Source organism: Gossypium raimondii, chromosome 3 (assembly GCF_025698545.1).
Source record: "Gossypium raimondii isolate GPD5lz chromosome 3, ASM2569854v1, whole genome shotgun sequence".
Lineage (NCBI taxonomy): Eukaryota > Viridiplantae > Streptophyta > Magnoliopsida > Malvales > Malvaceae > Gossypium > Gossypium raimondii.
Genome location: NC_068567.1, coordinates 26,508,891 through 26,524,061, shown reverse-complemented (window position 1 = coordinate 26,524,061; position 15,171 = coordinate 26,508,891). Strand labels below are relative to the sequence as shown.

At 35.2% G+C, this 15,171-nt stretch overlaps 2 protein-coding genes across 2 annotated transcripts; both read left to right on the top strand.

Annotated features, from left to right (window-relative positions):
• Nucleotides 1-355: 355 nt before the first annotated feature.
• On the top strand, nt 356-772 carry LOC128039928 (uncharacterized). Its single transcript, XM_052628865.1, has one exon. It carries the CDS (start codon nt 356-358, stop codon nt 770-772), a length of 417 nt encoding a protein of 138 aa, XP_052484825.1.
• An 8,213-nt stretch (nt 773-8,985) lies between these two features.
• Nucleotides 8,986-13,207, top strand: LOC105793954 (mitogen-activated protein kinase homolog D5). The gene is made up of 6 exons (XM_012622871.2): nt 8,986-9,413; nt 9,498-9,627; nt 10,601-10,738; nt 11,836-12,168; nt 12,308-12,488; nt 12,735-13,207. Exons 1-6 carry the CDS (start codon nt 9,172-9,174, stop codon nt 12,908-12,910), a joined length of 1,200 nt encoding a protein of 399 aa, XP_012478325.1. The 5' UTR covers nt 8,986-9,171; the 3' UTR covers nt 12,911-13,207.
• Nucleotides 13,208-15,171: the final 1,964 nt, after the last annotated feature.

Sequence of the window (15,171 nt, the reverse complement as noted above, 5' to 3'; positions counted from 1 at the left end):
GTTCCATTCTCAGACAAATGGTCAGTCTGAGAGGGTGATTCAGATACTGGAAGATATGTTAAGAAGTTGTGTAATGGATTTCCGAGGTAGCTGGGAAGACTATTTGCCGCTAACAGAGTTTGCGTATAATAGTAGCTACTAGTCCAATATTCAAATGGCACCGTATGAGGCGTTATATGGTCGTAGGTGTTGTACTTCTACCTGTTGGACTGAGCTGGGCCAGCGACGAGTTCTTGCGCCAGAGTTAGTTTTTTATACCGAAGAGAAGGTAAAACTGATTCGAGACCGATTGAAGGAAGCATCTGATAGGTAGAAGTCTTACGTGGATCTTAAACGCCGAGAGATTGAGTATTCTATGGGGGACTTCGTGTTTCTCAATGTCTCCCCATGGAAAAAATTACTGAAGTTTGGGCGACAGGGTAAGCTTAGCCCTAGGTTCATTGGGTCTTACCGTATACTGAAGCGTGTGGGACCGATCGCCTATCAACTTGAGTTGCCTCTAGAATTAGACCGGATTCACGATGTGTTCTATGTCTCCATGCTAAGGCGTTATCGCTCTGATCCCACACATATAGTACCAGTCGTGGAGATCGAGGTTAGGCTAGATCTGACCTTTGAGGAGGAGCCAGTACAAATATTAAACCGAGGGGTTAAAGTACTAAGGAAGAAATCTATTCCACTAGTCAAAGTGCTTTGGCATAATCAAAGTTCAGAAGAAGCCACGTGGGAACCTGAGGAGGCGATGCGTCGGCAATACCCTCATCTATTCTGACCAGGTAAATTTCGAGGCCAAAATTTCGTTAAGAGGGGTAGAGTTGTAATGCCCCAAAAATTGAAGTCTTTAATTTATTTGAATGATATGACACAAATTGCTTGTTTGCTTTAATGGCTAAGTGATTTGGGTGTGTATGGGAGTGTTTGAGAAGCTTAGGTTCAAGTCTTGGCTTCTGCAGAATTTTTAGTTTTGCTCTTAAATGAATCTAGACACTAGCATATAGACCTTTTAAATAATAGTGCTTGTTTTATGACACAAAAAGAACTTTTGGTCTAGTGGCAAGGTGGCGTGTTGTGTAACTGTGAGGTCTGAAGTTCAAGTTCTGGGTTGTGCAATGGAGTATTTATTTTGCTGCTTGAGCTGTCTAGGTAATGGAATTGGACTGAAACACAGCTAAGGGGAGTTTGAGTAGTTTTTAAATAGGGTTGTTGGGGGAGTTGAAGAGAAATCGATGGAGTAATTCAAGGAGGGATAAGGAGAGAGATACTAGGAGAAAATTAAGGAGTTCGAGTGAGAGGAAGTGTTGTGCCGTTTGAGGGAACTCTAGCTTTGAGAATTTGGCTAGGGAAATGTTTGTCATTTTCGGCATTGGAGAAACATTTTGGTGTTAGCATCTGTCAAATTCTCCTTGTCTTTTCTTTCATTTATCGGCTTTTGGTTCATTCAAGTTTGTATTGGTTGTTGCACATTATTCAACAAAATTCCCTTTCTTTTCGGTCAATAGTTGTTAGTCGATTTTGTGAACAACTTTTCCATTTCTTTTTCGCTCTTCTTCTCTTCCTCAATTTGCGCTCTCTTTTGGTATAATATCACCCTTTTACTTTATCACTCTCTGCGCTGATCCTCTCTTCGTTGTTTTTGTTGTTCCAGTGTTGCAAGTGTTTCTAATTATTGGTAAAGTGTTTATACTCCTCACTTTTTGATTAAACATGTTCTCTTCTATTCTTTTTTTTTTAAATCGAATACCCTCCTTTTTATCCTTTGATTACCAACTGTTGATTCTTTCCTCACGATGTGTTATTTGTTGCGGTTCTAGGCTTTTCCTCGAGGAGTGGTGGAGTGTAAGTGGTTTTGAAGTAGTCACAACCCTTGTTCTTAGCATTCAATCGAGGTAATATGTTATCTCACTTTTAGGGTTTAGACCGTATACTGATTATGTTCTTATAGGATATTATTTGCGGATTGAGGCCACTTGTATGGCCTACCTTGGTTAATGAGATAAGTGTTTATGGTATAGATAATCGATAAAAGGGTGTGATCACTTTTGGTAAGCGGTCTTAGAGGACTAAGTCGCCCTCATTCAAGCAAGATAAGGATGGTGTTTTTGGATTAAGTGTCAATAAGAGGGTGTTTTACCCTAACGATTAAAGGACTGACATTGGGTCATGTTTGAATCTAGCTTGGTGTACGTGGAGATTTGTGCTCTTCTCGTAAACAAGTGTGTAAACACCCTACTGTAACTATAGAACGGAAAAAGTCAAAAAGCTAAAAATACAGCGTTTGAGACCACACGAGTGTGCGATCACTCGTGTTGTAAGCCAAACCCACGAACCATGGGCGATTGACTGTAGAGGCCTCCATGAGCATTTTCATGGGCTTAGGTTGTAATGGGCCACGTTGGGCCAAAATAGACCGTGTGGGCTCAATGGGCTCGTGAGCCCTACACGGATGAAATCCATGATTTGTGGCAAATATTGGACTAGGCTATGTAGATCTCATAGCCCTGGCAAAATTTGGGTTGAACGGACTGCACGAGCTTGTGGGCCAACTTGGGCTGAGTAATGGGCCTTGGGCCCATTCACACTGTTATGACCATTTAGGTTACCTGAGTCGCTCAAGGAGACTGCAGACCTTTTGAGAGGTCGATATCTGCACCGAGACCCCAAAATAGGTAAAATTACTGTGACCAAAATACCCCTAAAGGGTAAAATAATTATTTTGCCCCTAATTGATGGGAATGACCATTGTACTCCTAGAGGTAGGTTGATTGATTTGTTCCTGATTTATATATGACTATTACTAATTATGACATTCTGTATACATGTATGATTTATGACATGACATACTGCATGGGGTTGGGATATTGTTATGGAGGAAGTATCTCGACCGGCGACTTTTTTGAAATCATATCTTGGCGTGTTTGCTACGATACTATTACTAGCAGCTTTGCTGCAATATTGGTGTGTAGGCTGGGTGGATCAATTTTATCCCCACATGGTGTGTTGGTGGTATGGAGTAGTGTGTTGGCTAGATTAGGATGGGTTGTATTATTACACTGTACTGATACTGTATTGGGCTAAGGCCCACACTATTACTGTATTGGGCTAAGGCCCACACTATATTGTTACTGAATAGGGCTCAGGCCCAGACTATTATTGCATGTTGTATACTGACTGGCTGTTAGGGGTTTACACACTGAGTTTTCATAAGCTCACCCTCTCCTTTTAACTGTAAAGGTAATCCTCAGCCATAGGCGATTTGGAGCTGCGAGGGACTCAGAGGTGGCCACACAGCTACAGCTGTTCTACACTTTCTTTTATTTAAATTTAAAGTTTGTGTTGGATTTTGTTTATGTAATAAGGCCATTTATGTTTGTCTAAATTTTTAACTGGGCTTTTGCTTACTTATTTTAAACTGCTAGTTTAGGAGAAAACGAATTCTCAAAATAATTACTGTTTTCAAAGACACAAAATTTAAACATTAGAGTTTTCAAAAGCTTCGGCGATTTTAGATCAACCTTTTATAATAATAACAGATAACAAGGCAAACATTTTGACTAGATGATTTGTTAAATAATAATAAATGGGTTTTTAACCTAGAAGCGAATTTTTTTCCAACAAGTTCAATTTTCGAAAGACACTTCGATGTGACATGCCAGATTCAACCATAACGTCTAGGCCAGGTTTGGGGTGTTACAGGTAGAATTTAGGTTCACACGGCCAGACACACGGGCGTGTGACTTGGCCGTGTGAGACATATAGTTGGCACACGGATGTGTGAGGGCATTTTGAGAGTTACACGGCCTGGCACACTGGTGTCTGGCTTGGCCATGTGACCCAAGTCAGTGAGTTACAAGGGCACGAACACGGGTTGGGACACAGCTGTGTGTCCCTATTTAGAAAGTTACACGGCCTGGCCACACGGCTGTGTGACCCCTGTAGTTGAATTTTTTTGAACTTTTTTTCCTCAAATTTTCAAATGTTCCTGGTTTAGTCTCGAATCATTTCTAAAGTGATTCTAAGGCCTCGGTGGCTTGAATAATGGACAATATGCATGCTTAATGATGGATTATGTTATGATTATTGAAATGTTTTGAAATGAATGATTTAGGTAATGTTTATTCGGTAATGCTCTGAAACCCTATTCTGGCCAAGGATACGGGTTAGGGGTGTTATAAAGCTCATTTTAAATGGATCCTATTACCAAAAATTGGGTTAAAGATGTCCACCATGTCCCTTAAGATGGCGATAATGAAGAACATGAAAAAGACTATGATGGCATTCCTCTGGTCTAGCAAAACCCTCTACCGGCTTCTTCCACAGCTCAACTGTCTACTCAGCCTCTCTTCGATGAAATGTCTACCATCATCCTTTGCTTCATTACTTCATTGACTAAGGAGTTTAGGGGTTTCAGCACTCGGGTCGATGATGCCTTTGAGCATGTTAATAATAATGTTAGTGGTTTAGACTCTAGGATGTCTAGGATGAAGGAACATATTACTTTTCTAATGTCTCAATTTCCTCCTCCTCTTCCACCTCAAAAAGACTAAGGTGTATATATTTCATTTTCTCATGCATTTCACTCATCTTTATTGCACAGTTTCTTATCTCTATGTTAGAACTTTATGTTTATTTTGGTATCTTAATTGTAGATTCTTGTTAGTTTATTTTGATACATCTATGTTAGTTCTTTGGTTTTCCAATTATTTTCTCTTTATTGGACTAACAAAGTCTCTCTCTTAATCTTTATTTGTTGATTTTGATATAACAAAAGGAGAGAAGAGAAGAGGAAGGTAAATTATTAGTATTTGGTTGATTTTTTATAACTAATATTTTAATGCCAACATCAAGTGACCATTTTTAATGTCAAATCTTTTTTTCCAAATTGATTCAAATTGAACTTTAAAAGTGGGAGTAACAAACTCAAAACAAATATACCAAAACATTTTGTTATATCAAAAGGGGAGATTGTTGAACTAGCTTTATTTGACAAAATATTTTGATATAACAAACGAAAAAATCTTTAAATAAATTTTTTTTTTGAACAAGCAATTCAAAGCATGAATAATATTTCAAAACTTCCAAACATCTTAGAAAATACTTTAAACACTTAGAATATTTTCTGACAAAGTTCTGAAAAAGAATTTAAACTCTTCAACTTAATTACAACGATTTCTAATCAGTTTTAAAATTGCTCCTACAAGAAGTATCGATGTTTTCCAAAATGTATCGATATTTGTACAATTTTATCGATACCTTAATTTTTATTGATACCAAGTCTACTATCTATTTTGAATACAAAATTGAACACAAACAATACGTATCGATACCTTGAAAATTATATGGATACCTATTGAATTTTATCAATACCTAAACTTTCTATCGATATCGTTTTTGCATTCTGCTTTTAATGATCTGTCAAAACGTCAACAAGTATCGATACATTTGACTAGGTATCGATAAATTATTTTTGGCATTGTTGAAAACTAACCTTAACAGTCACTGAATCATGCATTAAATGTCTCTAGTATCAATACTCGTACAAAAAGTATCGATACTTTATGTTGCAAGTGAATTTTGATAACCTGGTATTTTCATCCCCAACAACTCTATTTATTTTCTCAACAACCACAATGGCTAGAAATGAATTAGAGGGTATAAATACCAGCTTTTAAAGATCCTACAACAACAAGAAAGTATATTCAAGCTTAAAGATCAATCAAAACAACCTTTGTGCCATATATTTCCATACTTTTCTTTCAAACACTTGTGAGCCTTATTTGCATTCTTTTGCTCAATCGTTTTTCATTGTAATTTTGCTTAATTTGCAAAGACATCAATCTTGTAAATATTAGTTTCTTTGTTTGCTTTCTTGTATCTATTTGAGAGGAGTTGTGTCTTAAGATTTGGGTAGAAATCTTAAAGGAGTTGTAAGGTTAAACCTTGTCTTCAAAGGTTGAACAAATTAATGAATTTGAGAAAATCCTTAATTGTGGAAAGCTAAGATAGTGGAGTAGGTAATTGAGGCTAAACCACTCTATATCATTGTGTTCATCTTTCTATCTTTTCTCTTTAGCTTTTCTAAATTTTTAAAAATTCAATTCACCCCCTCTTGGCAATTTCGATTTGACCAATCTAGCTAATAACTTGATATGATCACAAGCTAAATTCAATCAGTGATTGGTTGTTTGGACTATTGTTGATGAGATTGTTGCATGATTTTGGTATTTGTGCATTGTGCAATTGATTAGTTCAACTTGATAACCTATACTTGACAAACCTAAGTAAAAACTTAGATAGATAAGATCAAAAGGAGATTATATTGGGTAAAATAGAATATGTTGAGCCAAAATAGATTACCGAGAGAAATGGGTAAAAGAAATTTCCACCCGAGATTTAATAATTGGTCCATTCTTAACCTAGGTAAAGTCCATCGTGTTGCGATAGAAATAAACAAAAACAAATAAGTTTTAACTAATGTAATAAATATACCAATTGTCGTTCCAATGATTCCATTTATTTTATTTATTTCAAATAGCTCAGGGAAGAATACGTACGGTGGATTATTGCGAGCGGAACGAACGGGGCATGCTTTAGAAGAAGTGATTTGTTATCACCTAACCCAGTAGGCCCTTGAGCGGATCCTATGTTAGCCCCAAGACGTTGGTCTCTAACTAGAAAAGTAAATGCTTGACCTTGAGAAGCTTCTGGTCCAGTGGGCCCGTAAAACTCACTAGGATAAGCGTTATTATTGAACCAGACAAAGCAACAAGCAATGAAACCAAAAACGGATAAAGCACCTAAACTATAAAACAAGTAAGCCTCTCCCGACCATACAAGTGCACGGCGAGCCCATGCAAAAGGTTTGGTTAAGATATGCTAAATTCCACCAAATATACAAATAGAACCTAACCATATATGTCCTTCAATTATATCTTCCAAATCATCCACACTAACAATCCATCATTCACCTCCAAAGGGAGATTTTAGTAAATAACCAATTATAACACTTGGACTAAGAGTCAAGTTGGTAATTTTTCTTACATCTCCCCCACTCGGAGCCTAGGTATCGTATACGCCCCCAAAATAAAGAGCCTTGAATACTAGAAGAAAAGCGCCTATACCTGACATCTAAAACCGATAGGTGCGACATTTACTCGAGTGAGATTGAGAGGAGATCTCAAGGGCTTTCCTTTTAGCCGATTGAAACCTAGAGGATATGTCGTTTAAAGGGAGGACATGGCATTAATAACAACCGATTGTGAGGCCATTAGCAATAGAAAGAGCAACCAATCACTAACTGGATCTCGTGAGAAGTCATCAATTAGAGTAAATAATAGTTTTAGTTCTTTAGTAACAAAATTTAGTAATCTAGTTAGTTGATATTCATTGCTCACTATGGATTTCTTCAATAACTTGAATTTCTATTAGATCAATAGACCTTTGTATAGCATAGAAAATCTTTGGTCTATCTATCAATATCCATTCTCTCTTGGGTACGATCCTTGGAGTACTTACTAGTATTTTATTGTAAAACACTATACTGTAACTTGACTTGTAGTGTTGCGGTAGAGATTCCATGTATGTTTCTTGTTGAAAATTTGTTGTTATTTGTATTATTTTATGAAGCATAGTAGAGCCTCATCACATGAAAATCAATATCAATAGGTGTTGGATTCTCATAGAGATGCCCTAATTGCCTCTTCAACCAATCTAACTTCACCCGAAGCCTTTTGAAATAAAAAAAAAGAAGTTGGTACATGTTCTGAAAGCTTTATTAAGGATCTGTCCTAGATTGTGCCTAAAACTTCTAATTACAAAACACTTGACCACTAGAAGCTCCATTAGCAATGTTACACCTTCTAGCCTTGTTGTCCCTTCACCGCATAAGAGACAAAACATATGGGTCTCTAGTTTCCATTGTTCAATAAGAATTGATAGGAATAACAAAATGTAAGTAACTCTCCCAATTTATCTTGCATGGAAGAAAGCATCAACTTTTAATTGAGAAAATATTCTTTTGTCAAGTGAATCAACACTTATATTGTCGCGAAGTTGACCCACAAGAGAATACTCTAATGTTTCTACATTTCGACCAACATGTCTTTATTTGGATCTCAATAAGTTGGCAAATATTATGGTACGATTGATAATTGTAATTTATATGTACTTAGTTATACGTAGAAGACAATTTGTTTTGGTTTATTATGAAAAATTAACAAGTTTAATTGCCTATTTATAAGTTCTAAAATTAAGGTATGCTAAGATTTTAAGCAAGTCAACACCTATGAGTATTGAATTTAATTTGTATTTCGTTAGAATTTATTTAGATTATATTATCCATTAAAAAACAAAATTAGTACACAACTCAACACCCATTGTGTTTATCCGGAGTCATTTCGAAATTAAATTGTCACCGTTTAATTTTCAAATTTTTTTCATGAACTCAAAATAGGTTGATGTTAAGATACAATAACCATAAGATAATAATTAATCATGATTCTAAGGGTGCACAGAAAAACTTTAAAGAGTTGCTATGCGCCTTAAACTCGACATCAACTAGTGTTGAGGTAAAAAATTGCATTAGGGAAAAAACTATCCCATCCACTTATATTAATAAATATTATAAAAGTTTATATTAAAGAACCCAAAAAACTAACTTTCAATAAATTATTTTTAAGGATAAAGAACATTTTGTCCCTAAATTTGGCAGAATTTTTCCATTTTTGATATGTGATTATATAATAGTTTGATATTATGCCAAATCATCGTCTAAAAGAGTAGTTCTTTTATAAGAATATTACCAAAATTAGAAAATTATCAAATTCAGAAAATAATGTGAAAAAAAAAGAGATTGGAACCAAAGTGGGAAAACTTGCATAGTTTAGGGGCTAAATGTCTTATCCTTTATTTTTATTTTTTAATATGAATTAACGATTTATTACTTCCATTATTGCAACAATTATCCTTAAATAAACACTTTAAAATCAAACCGCATGAATCAATTTTGAAGAACAATTACCGAACACGGCAGCACCAGTTTCCTATTGCAGGAAAAAAATTAAAATAGAAAAAACAACACAGATCTATTAACCAATAAAATCCTACGCATCCTTCCAGTACACCCACTCACCCTAATTTCTTTTTAGATTCTTTTTTCCAGGAATTAAGGTAAGAATGGAAGGCGGAGGACCACCACAGGCGGCGGACACCGAGATGGCAGAAGCAGCTCAGCAACAGCCACAACACCACCAGCAACATCCGCCGCAGGTGGCCGCTGGCCTGGAAAATATTCCGGCCACCCTAAGCCACGGCGGCAGGTTTATTCAGTATAACATCTTTGGTAACATTTTCGAGGTCACTGCTAAATATAAACCACCTATTATGCCTATCGGTAAAGGCGCTTACGGCATCGTTTGGTAACCGCTCTTCTTCTGCTTCTTCTACTTCTTTTGATTATTTAATTGATTATTGTTAATTTTGTTTAATTTAATTTATCTTAGTTCCGCATTGAATTCCGAGACAAATGAACACGTTGCGTTAAAGAAGATAGCGAACGCATTTGATAACAAGATTGATGCGAAGAGAACTCTTCGTGAGATCAAGCTGCTTCGTCACATGGATCATGAAAACGTCAGTGAGTGGAATTTTTTGGGGGGTTCTTTTAAATTGATTTTGATTCATTTCATTTGTCATTGATTCCTTTATGTGTTTTGGTTTTAGGTTCTGTTTTGCTGTTCTAATGTTCTTTATGGCTAATATTACTCCAACTCGTTGTGATAGGATCAGAACCCCATTTGATTCTTGGCTTCTAAGTATTAGATATGTGTCCGACTTATATAGGTACTTCAGAGGAAAATTAAAGGAATAGAGCTGTGGCAACATAGAAGTATTCAACTCACTCACCAATCATTGAATAAACCTTAGCTCGATATGAGTTTAGCTCTTAGGATCTCGATGATTACTGGCTTACCTACTTGTTCATTTTCCTGGAATATCCAATCACGGGCATAAATAATTATTTTTCTATAATTGCTAAAAACTTGGGATGTTTGACGTGTATAATTATTAATGAGTAAAGAGTAGAGATTTTTCTCCTAAGTATTAGTTTTTATGCTTTCTTACAGCATTTAGGAACTTTCCTTGAGTGAAGAACAGAAAGTAAGATATTTTCTATGTAAGGTAAACCCTGGAAGTTATTATTTTTCTTTCTCCGATGAGATGTTGGATCATATTTATGCTAGTAACAAGCCTCAAATTCCTCCACTAAAATTTCAATTCCAAGTTTTAAACAGTATCGTCCTATCCTATAGTGGTTTGCACTATTCTGATTTATAAACATTAATAATATCTATGTATAACAGTAGAAGATTTTTCTGGGTCAAATTTGGTTGTTTTGTTGTTCAGGTTGGTTAAATCTTGTCTATCACTAGTGAAAATTTACTTAAACCATAGCTGAGAATGTAATCCCTTTACATTAATTGGTCATAACATGTTCTTTCTTTGTCCCAATTCCTTTTTCTCTGGCTGTGAAAGAGAGAACTGGAAAGAACAATATCATTTTTGTTATCATGGTGGTTTAGTCTCATTTGCACCTTTTATGCAGGTTGTTGCAATCAGGGATATAATTCCACCACCTCAAAGGGAATGCTTTAATGATGTTTATATTGCGTACGAGCTGATGGACACTGACCTGCATCAGATAATCCGTTCTAATCAAGCTTTATCTGAAGAGCATTGTCAGGTTAGAATGTAGAGATTTGGTTGCTTTTTAACATAAGAGTCACATCCCTTAAATTACTAGTTCAAGTTTTATGGTACAGTTATTTCAGTTGGCTGCTAATTTAGATCCTTAAGTTTGCTCCCTTCAAGCCCCGTTGTTAGTCAGCACAGGGCTTTTTTTCTTCCGAATTAGTCTTGCTTAACTGAATTGGCAATATCAACTGCTATAGTTGCAAACATTTCCCATCTATTGCACTTGAAGAATTATGCATAGAGAAATTTCTTAGGCTTTTAAAGAACTAGTTATTTGTATGAGCCTCTAATTGTCAAAAGGTTGGTACCTGATGTTGGACTACATGCAAGTTACTGTTTGATTGCAAATATCCATTCTTATTGGAGGGGGAAAACAGGGGTAAATATGTGGCAAATGAGGTTTCTTTAGAAATATGCCATAGTATCAATATTGGATCAAGAAGTTCAAGGTTTTGTGCAGTTGTGTCTTCTGACCTTGATTTTAAAGTTTATTTTATGGACAACTAGTGAGGGTTCGTTTATGCTTGGATATATGGTTTTGTGGGGCTCAACTTCAAAAGAAAGGCTTCAGGGTTGATTTTAGATCTGAATGTTTGCTGAAATTTAAAAAAAAAAAGCAAAAAGGAGAAGTCATAGTATTCTCTCCTGTATTTTCATAGGTTTCAAGTTGAAGGTTTCAAGGCCCCAAAGGCTTCACACCTGGGGTAGTTGATTCATGCAATTCCAAAGAAAAGCTTAAGTGCAAAAAACAAACTTAACTGGTCCTTGCATAACTGAAAATCCTATTTATACGTAGATGGGAAATTGACAAAGTAGATGCAAATGGTCATTGAGTAAAACGAACACATAACTAATAGAAACACATTTCTAACATAATTTTTATAGTATAGACAAGATTGCTTTCTTTTTCGTTTTATTTCCAAAAATAACATTCTTAATTTTTTTTTTCAAATGTCTTTTGCTTTTGTTTTCGAATGTTGTTGAAAAACAACTGAACAGTACCCAATATAATTGTAATGCCCATATTTTAAGGGTTTCTCTTTGAGCCTTAACATCAAATTAACCATCGGTGTTTGTGCTTTGCAGTATTTCCTCTATCAGATCTTACGTGGGCTGAAGTATATACACTCTGCAAATGTTCTACACAGGGACTTGAAACCTAGCAACCTTCTCCTGAATGCTAATTGTGACTTGAAAATATGTGATTTTGGACTCGCTCGTGTCACCTCTGAAAGTGATTTTATGACTGAATATGTTGTTACAAGATGGTACCGTCCACCTGAACTGTTGCTAAACTCTTCAGACTATACTGCAGCCATTGATGTATGGTCAGTGGGTTGCATTTTTATGGAATTGATGGATCGAAAGCCATTATTTCCTGGAAGAGATCATGTGCATCAGCTTCGATTACTTATGGAAGTAAGTTCTTTCCCAACCAATATAAAATTAATCTACAATACAAACAAATAAGTTGCTGAATAGGGTGCGAAGGGCAAAAATATGGTAAACTGAAAATTGCTTGTAAAATTTCACAAGTGTTGAACTCTTTGCATTGCAGCTGATTGGCACCCCATCAGAGGCTGAGTTGGAGTTTTTAAATGAGAATGCTAAGAGATATATTCGACAACTTCCTCTTTATCGTCGAGAATCTTTCACTGAAAAGTTTCCAAATGTCCACCCTTTAGCTATTGATCTTGTTGAAAAGATGTTAACTTTTGATCCCAGACAAAGGATTACTGGTGAGTTTGTTGCAAACTATTAGGTTTCTCTCTCTCTCTCTCTCTCTCTCTCTCTCTCTCTCTCTCTTATGCATTTGCCTGTTGCTGTTTGACACATCATATAGACTCAGCCTGTGTTATTACTCTTTCCCAATTTTGTCACCGTAGTTTGCTAAAATATACAAAATGGTCACAGCTCCCAATGAGGTTAGTGTCATTGTCTTCGACTTGAGTTGGAACTCATGTAACACTACCTATTCGTTTCAGTTGAGGACGCACTTGCTCATCCCTATCTAACGTCACTGCATGACATAAGTGATGAACCTGTATGCATGACCCCCTTTAGCTTCGACTTCGAGCAGCATGCATTAACTGAGGAGCAGATGAAGGAGCTGATATATCGGGAGGCACTTGCATTCAACCCAGAATATCTGCAGCAGTGATGAGTCCATATGCCATTGATTTATTGATGAGCTTTTGTCAGTGTTGGTGATCGTTTTCTTCCTGTATATATACATACGTACGTATGTAGGTATGTATGTATTTATGTATGTATGTATGTATGTACGTATGTATGTTCCAATCCCAGGATAGAATGGCTATTGGAATTGAGATATTTAACTATGGGCAAAATGCAGGAAACTAAAACAGTTGTATTGGTGTTTTTATGTACGGCTGTCTTGATTTCTTTCTTTCGTTGTTCTATCTGTTTCAATCGACCCGACTTTGGACTTCTCATATATTTGCTTCTCTACCCTTGATCATTTTCATAACCGAGTTTTGCTTCTATGGGCTTTAAATTAGAGAGCATTTTAAGCAGAATTTGATTTTTTGTTTTTATATTTATTTAGCTAAATAAATAATTATGAAAATATTACTTTTACATCGATAGATCTTTTATATTTTATATTTCATCATTAATATACATGTACAAATTGGAATTAAGAAAACTGTTTTAAATATTTGTTTTATGTAAATCAACTTTCAGTCTTTCAATTCATATTAATATGGATAATATTTTGATGGTAAAAGAAAATATAAGTAATATTTTAGATCATTATGATAGAGATATCGAGTGAATTTAAAATTCACATGTATGCTAAATACTGATTATATTGATAAGTATAATAGAAATTAATAAAAGGTTTAAAAGCGGATTAGTTATATTGTAATGTTTTAGTAATTGGACCGAGACTAAATTGGTGAGATTTAACCGATTGGTTGTATTAAAAATAATTTAAATATAAAATAAGTAATTTTAATATTAAATGAGTATTGAATATAACAAATATTTAATAAAGAATATTTTCTATTAAATAGTACAAATTTTAGTATAAGTTCAAGTGATTAAAATTTTTTCAAGAAGTTTAAAATTGATTTCGAAGTTTTATTAATTTTTATTGGCTTTTTAAGGGAAGTCAATTTCGTACCAAAGGTATCAGTCGAAATGTCTCATTCCGAAATTCGAAACAACTATAAATTTTGGTTGGTATTGGGCATACCAATGCTTAGCCTGTATCTCCCAAAATACAACGTATTAACTGGTACAAAGAAACAATTTTCTAAGACCCCAAAAATGAAATCATTTAACATATGCCTGTTAATTAATGCTTCAGTAATCAATTAGATAGCTGTTGTTTTTTTTTTTTACTTTTAAGATGTATTAAATTTATTTAAAATTTAATTAAATTTAATTAGAATACATAATCTTCTATCAATTATGTATAGTGCGTTTTATATAATTGATTAATATTTTATACTTGCATTTGACATTTGTAAATATTTTTTATATAAATATATTTAATATTTTTAAAGATAACGGTAAACTTAAAACAATACATCGAAATAAGTTGATACCAATAATTACTGGTACTAATAAAAATGACACATCTATCAATATAATACTTTTTTTTCATCAGTTCAATTGATTTTTGAAGGATTTTGTTGATACAAATTTTAGGTTAGGAACTTGGAGATGGTTTACCCGATCAGTGTAAGGATGGACGGAGAGCCGTAAGATTGAATAAGGCTGGAAGAATGATGGAAATGGGAGAGAAGCTTGTAGCTTATTAGAGAAGAAAGAAATTCCAAAAATTGTGAGTTCTTCGTAGAAAAAGAGATGGAAAAATGTGGGAGAGAAGACCTCTTTCCTATGCCCTTTTAGGGTATGCATGAGAGGTATTTTGTGAAGTTCATATAATGATACCGTATTACGCATAGAATGGCAATAAGGTATATAATATATTTATATATAATTGTTATACCCCCCCATTAGACACACCCTTCGAGCACCCACCCTTGCAACCACTCATCAAAAATCTCTTCAGGAACAACTCCTCGAATGCATTCCTTGCACTCACCCTCGGCTCTACACCATGTAAGCCCCTTGCATTAATCGTCACTTTTGACACCAACTGCTATGTCCAATATGAAGTGATTAGCAGCGTGCCCACTCGCCACCCTACTTAGACATATGGTGATAGACCACTTGCCCAACTTACTTGGGGCTCACCTATGGGAAGATGGCATGTGGCATCTCGGGATCACAGTTAAAGGTATATAAACCCTTAGCTCTGGCCTATCTGTCGCTGGAATAGGGTTACGGAGCATTACCAGATTGTACATTTCAAACAAACAAAAATATTAAAACATTTTAATTCACATCATTAAACATAGCAAAACTAATCCATAACATGCATATTGT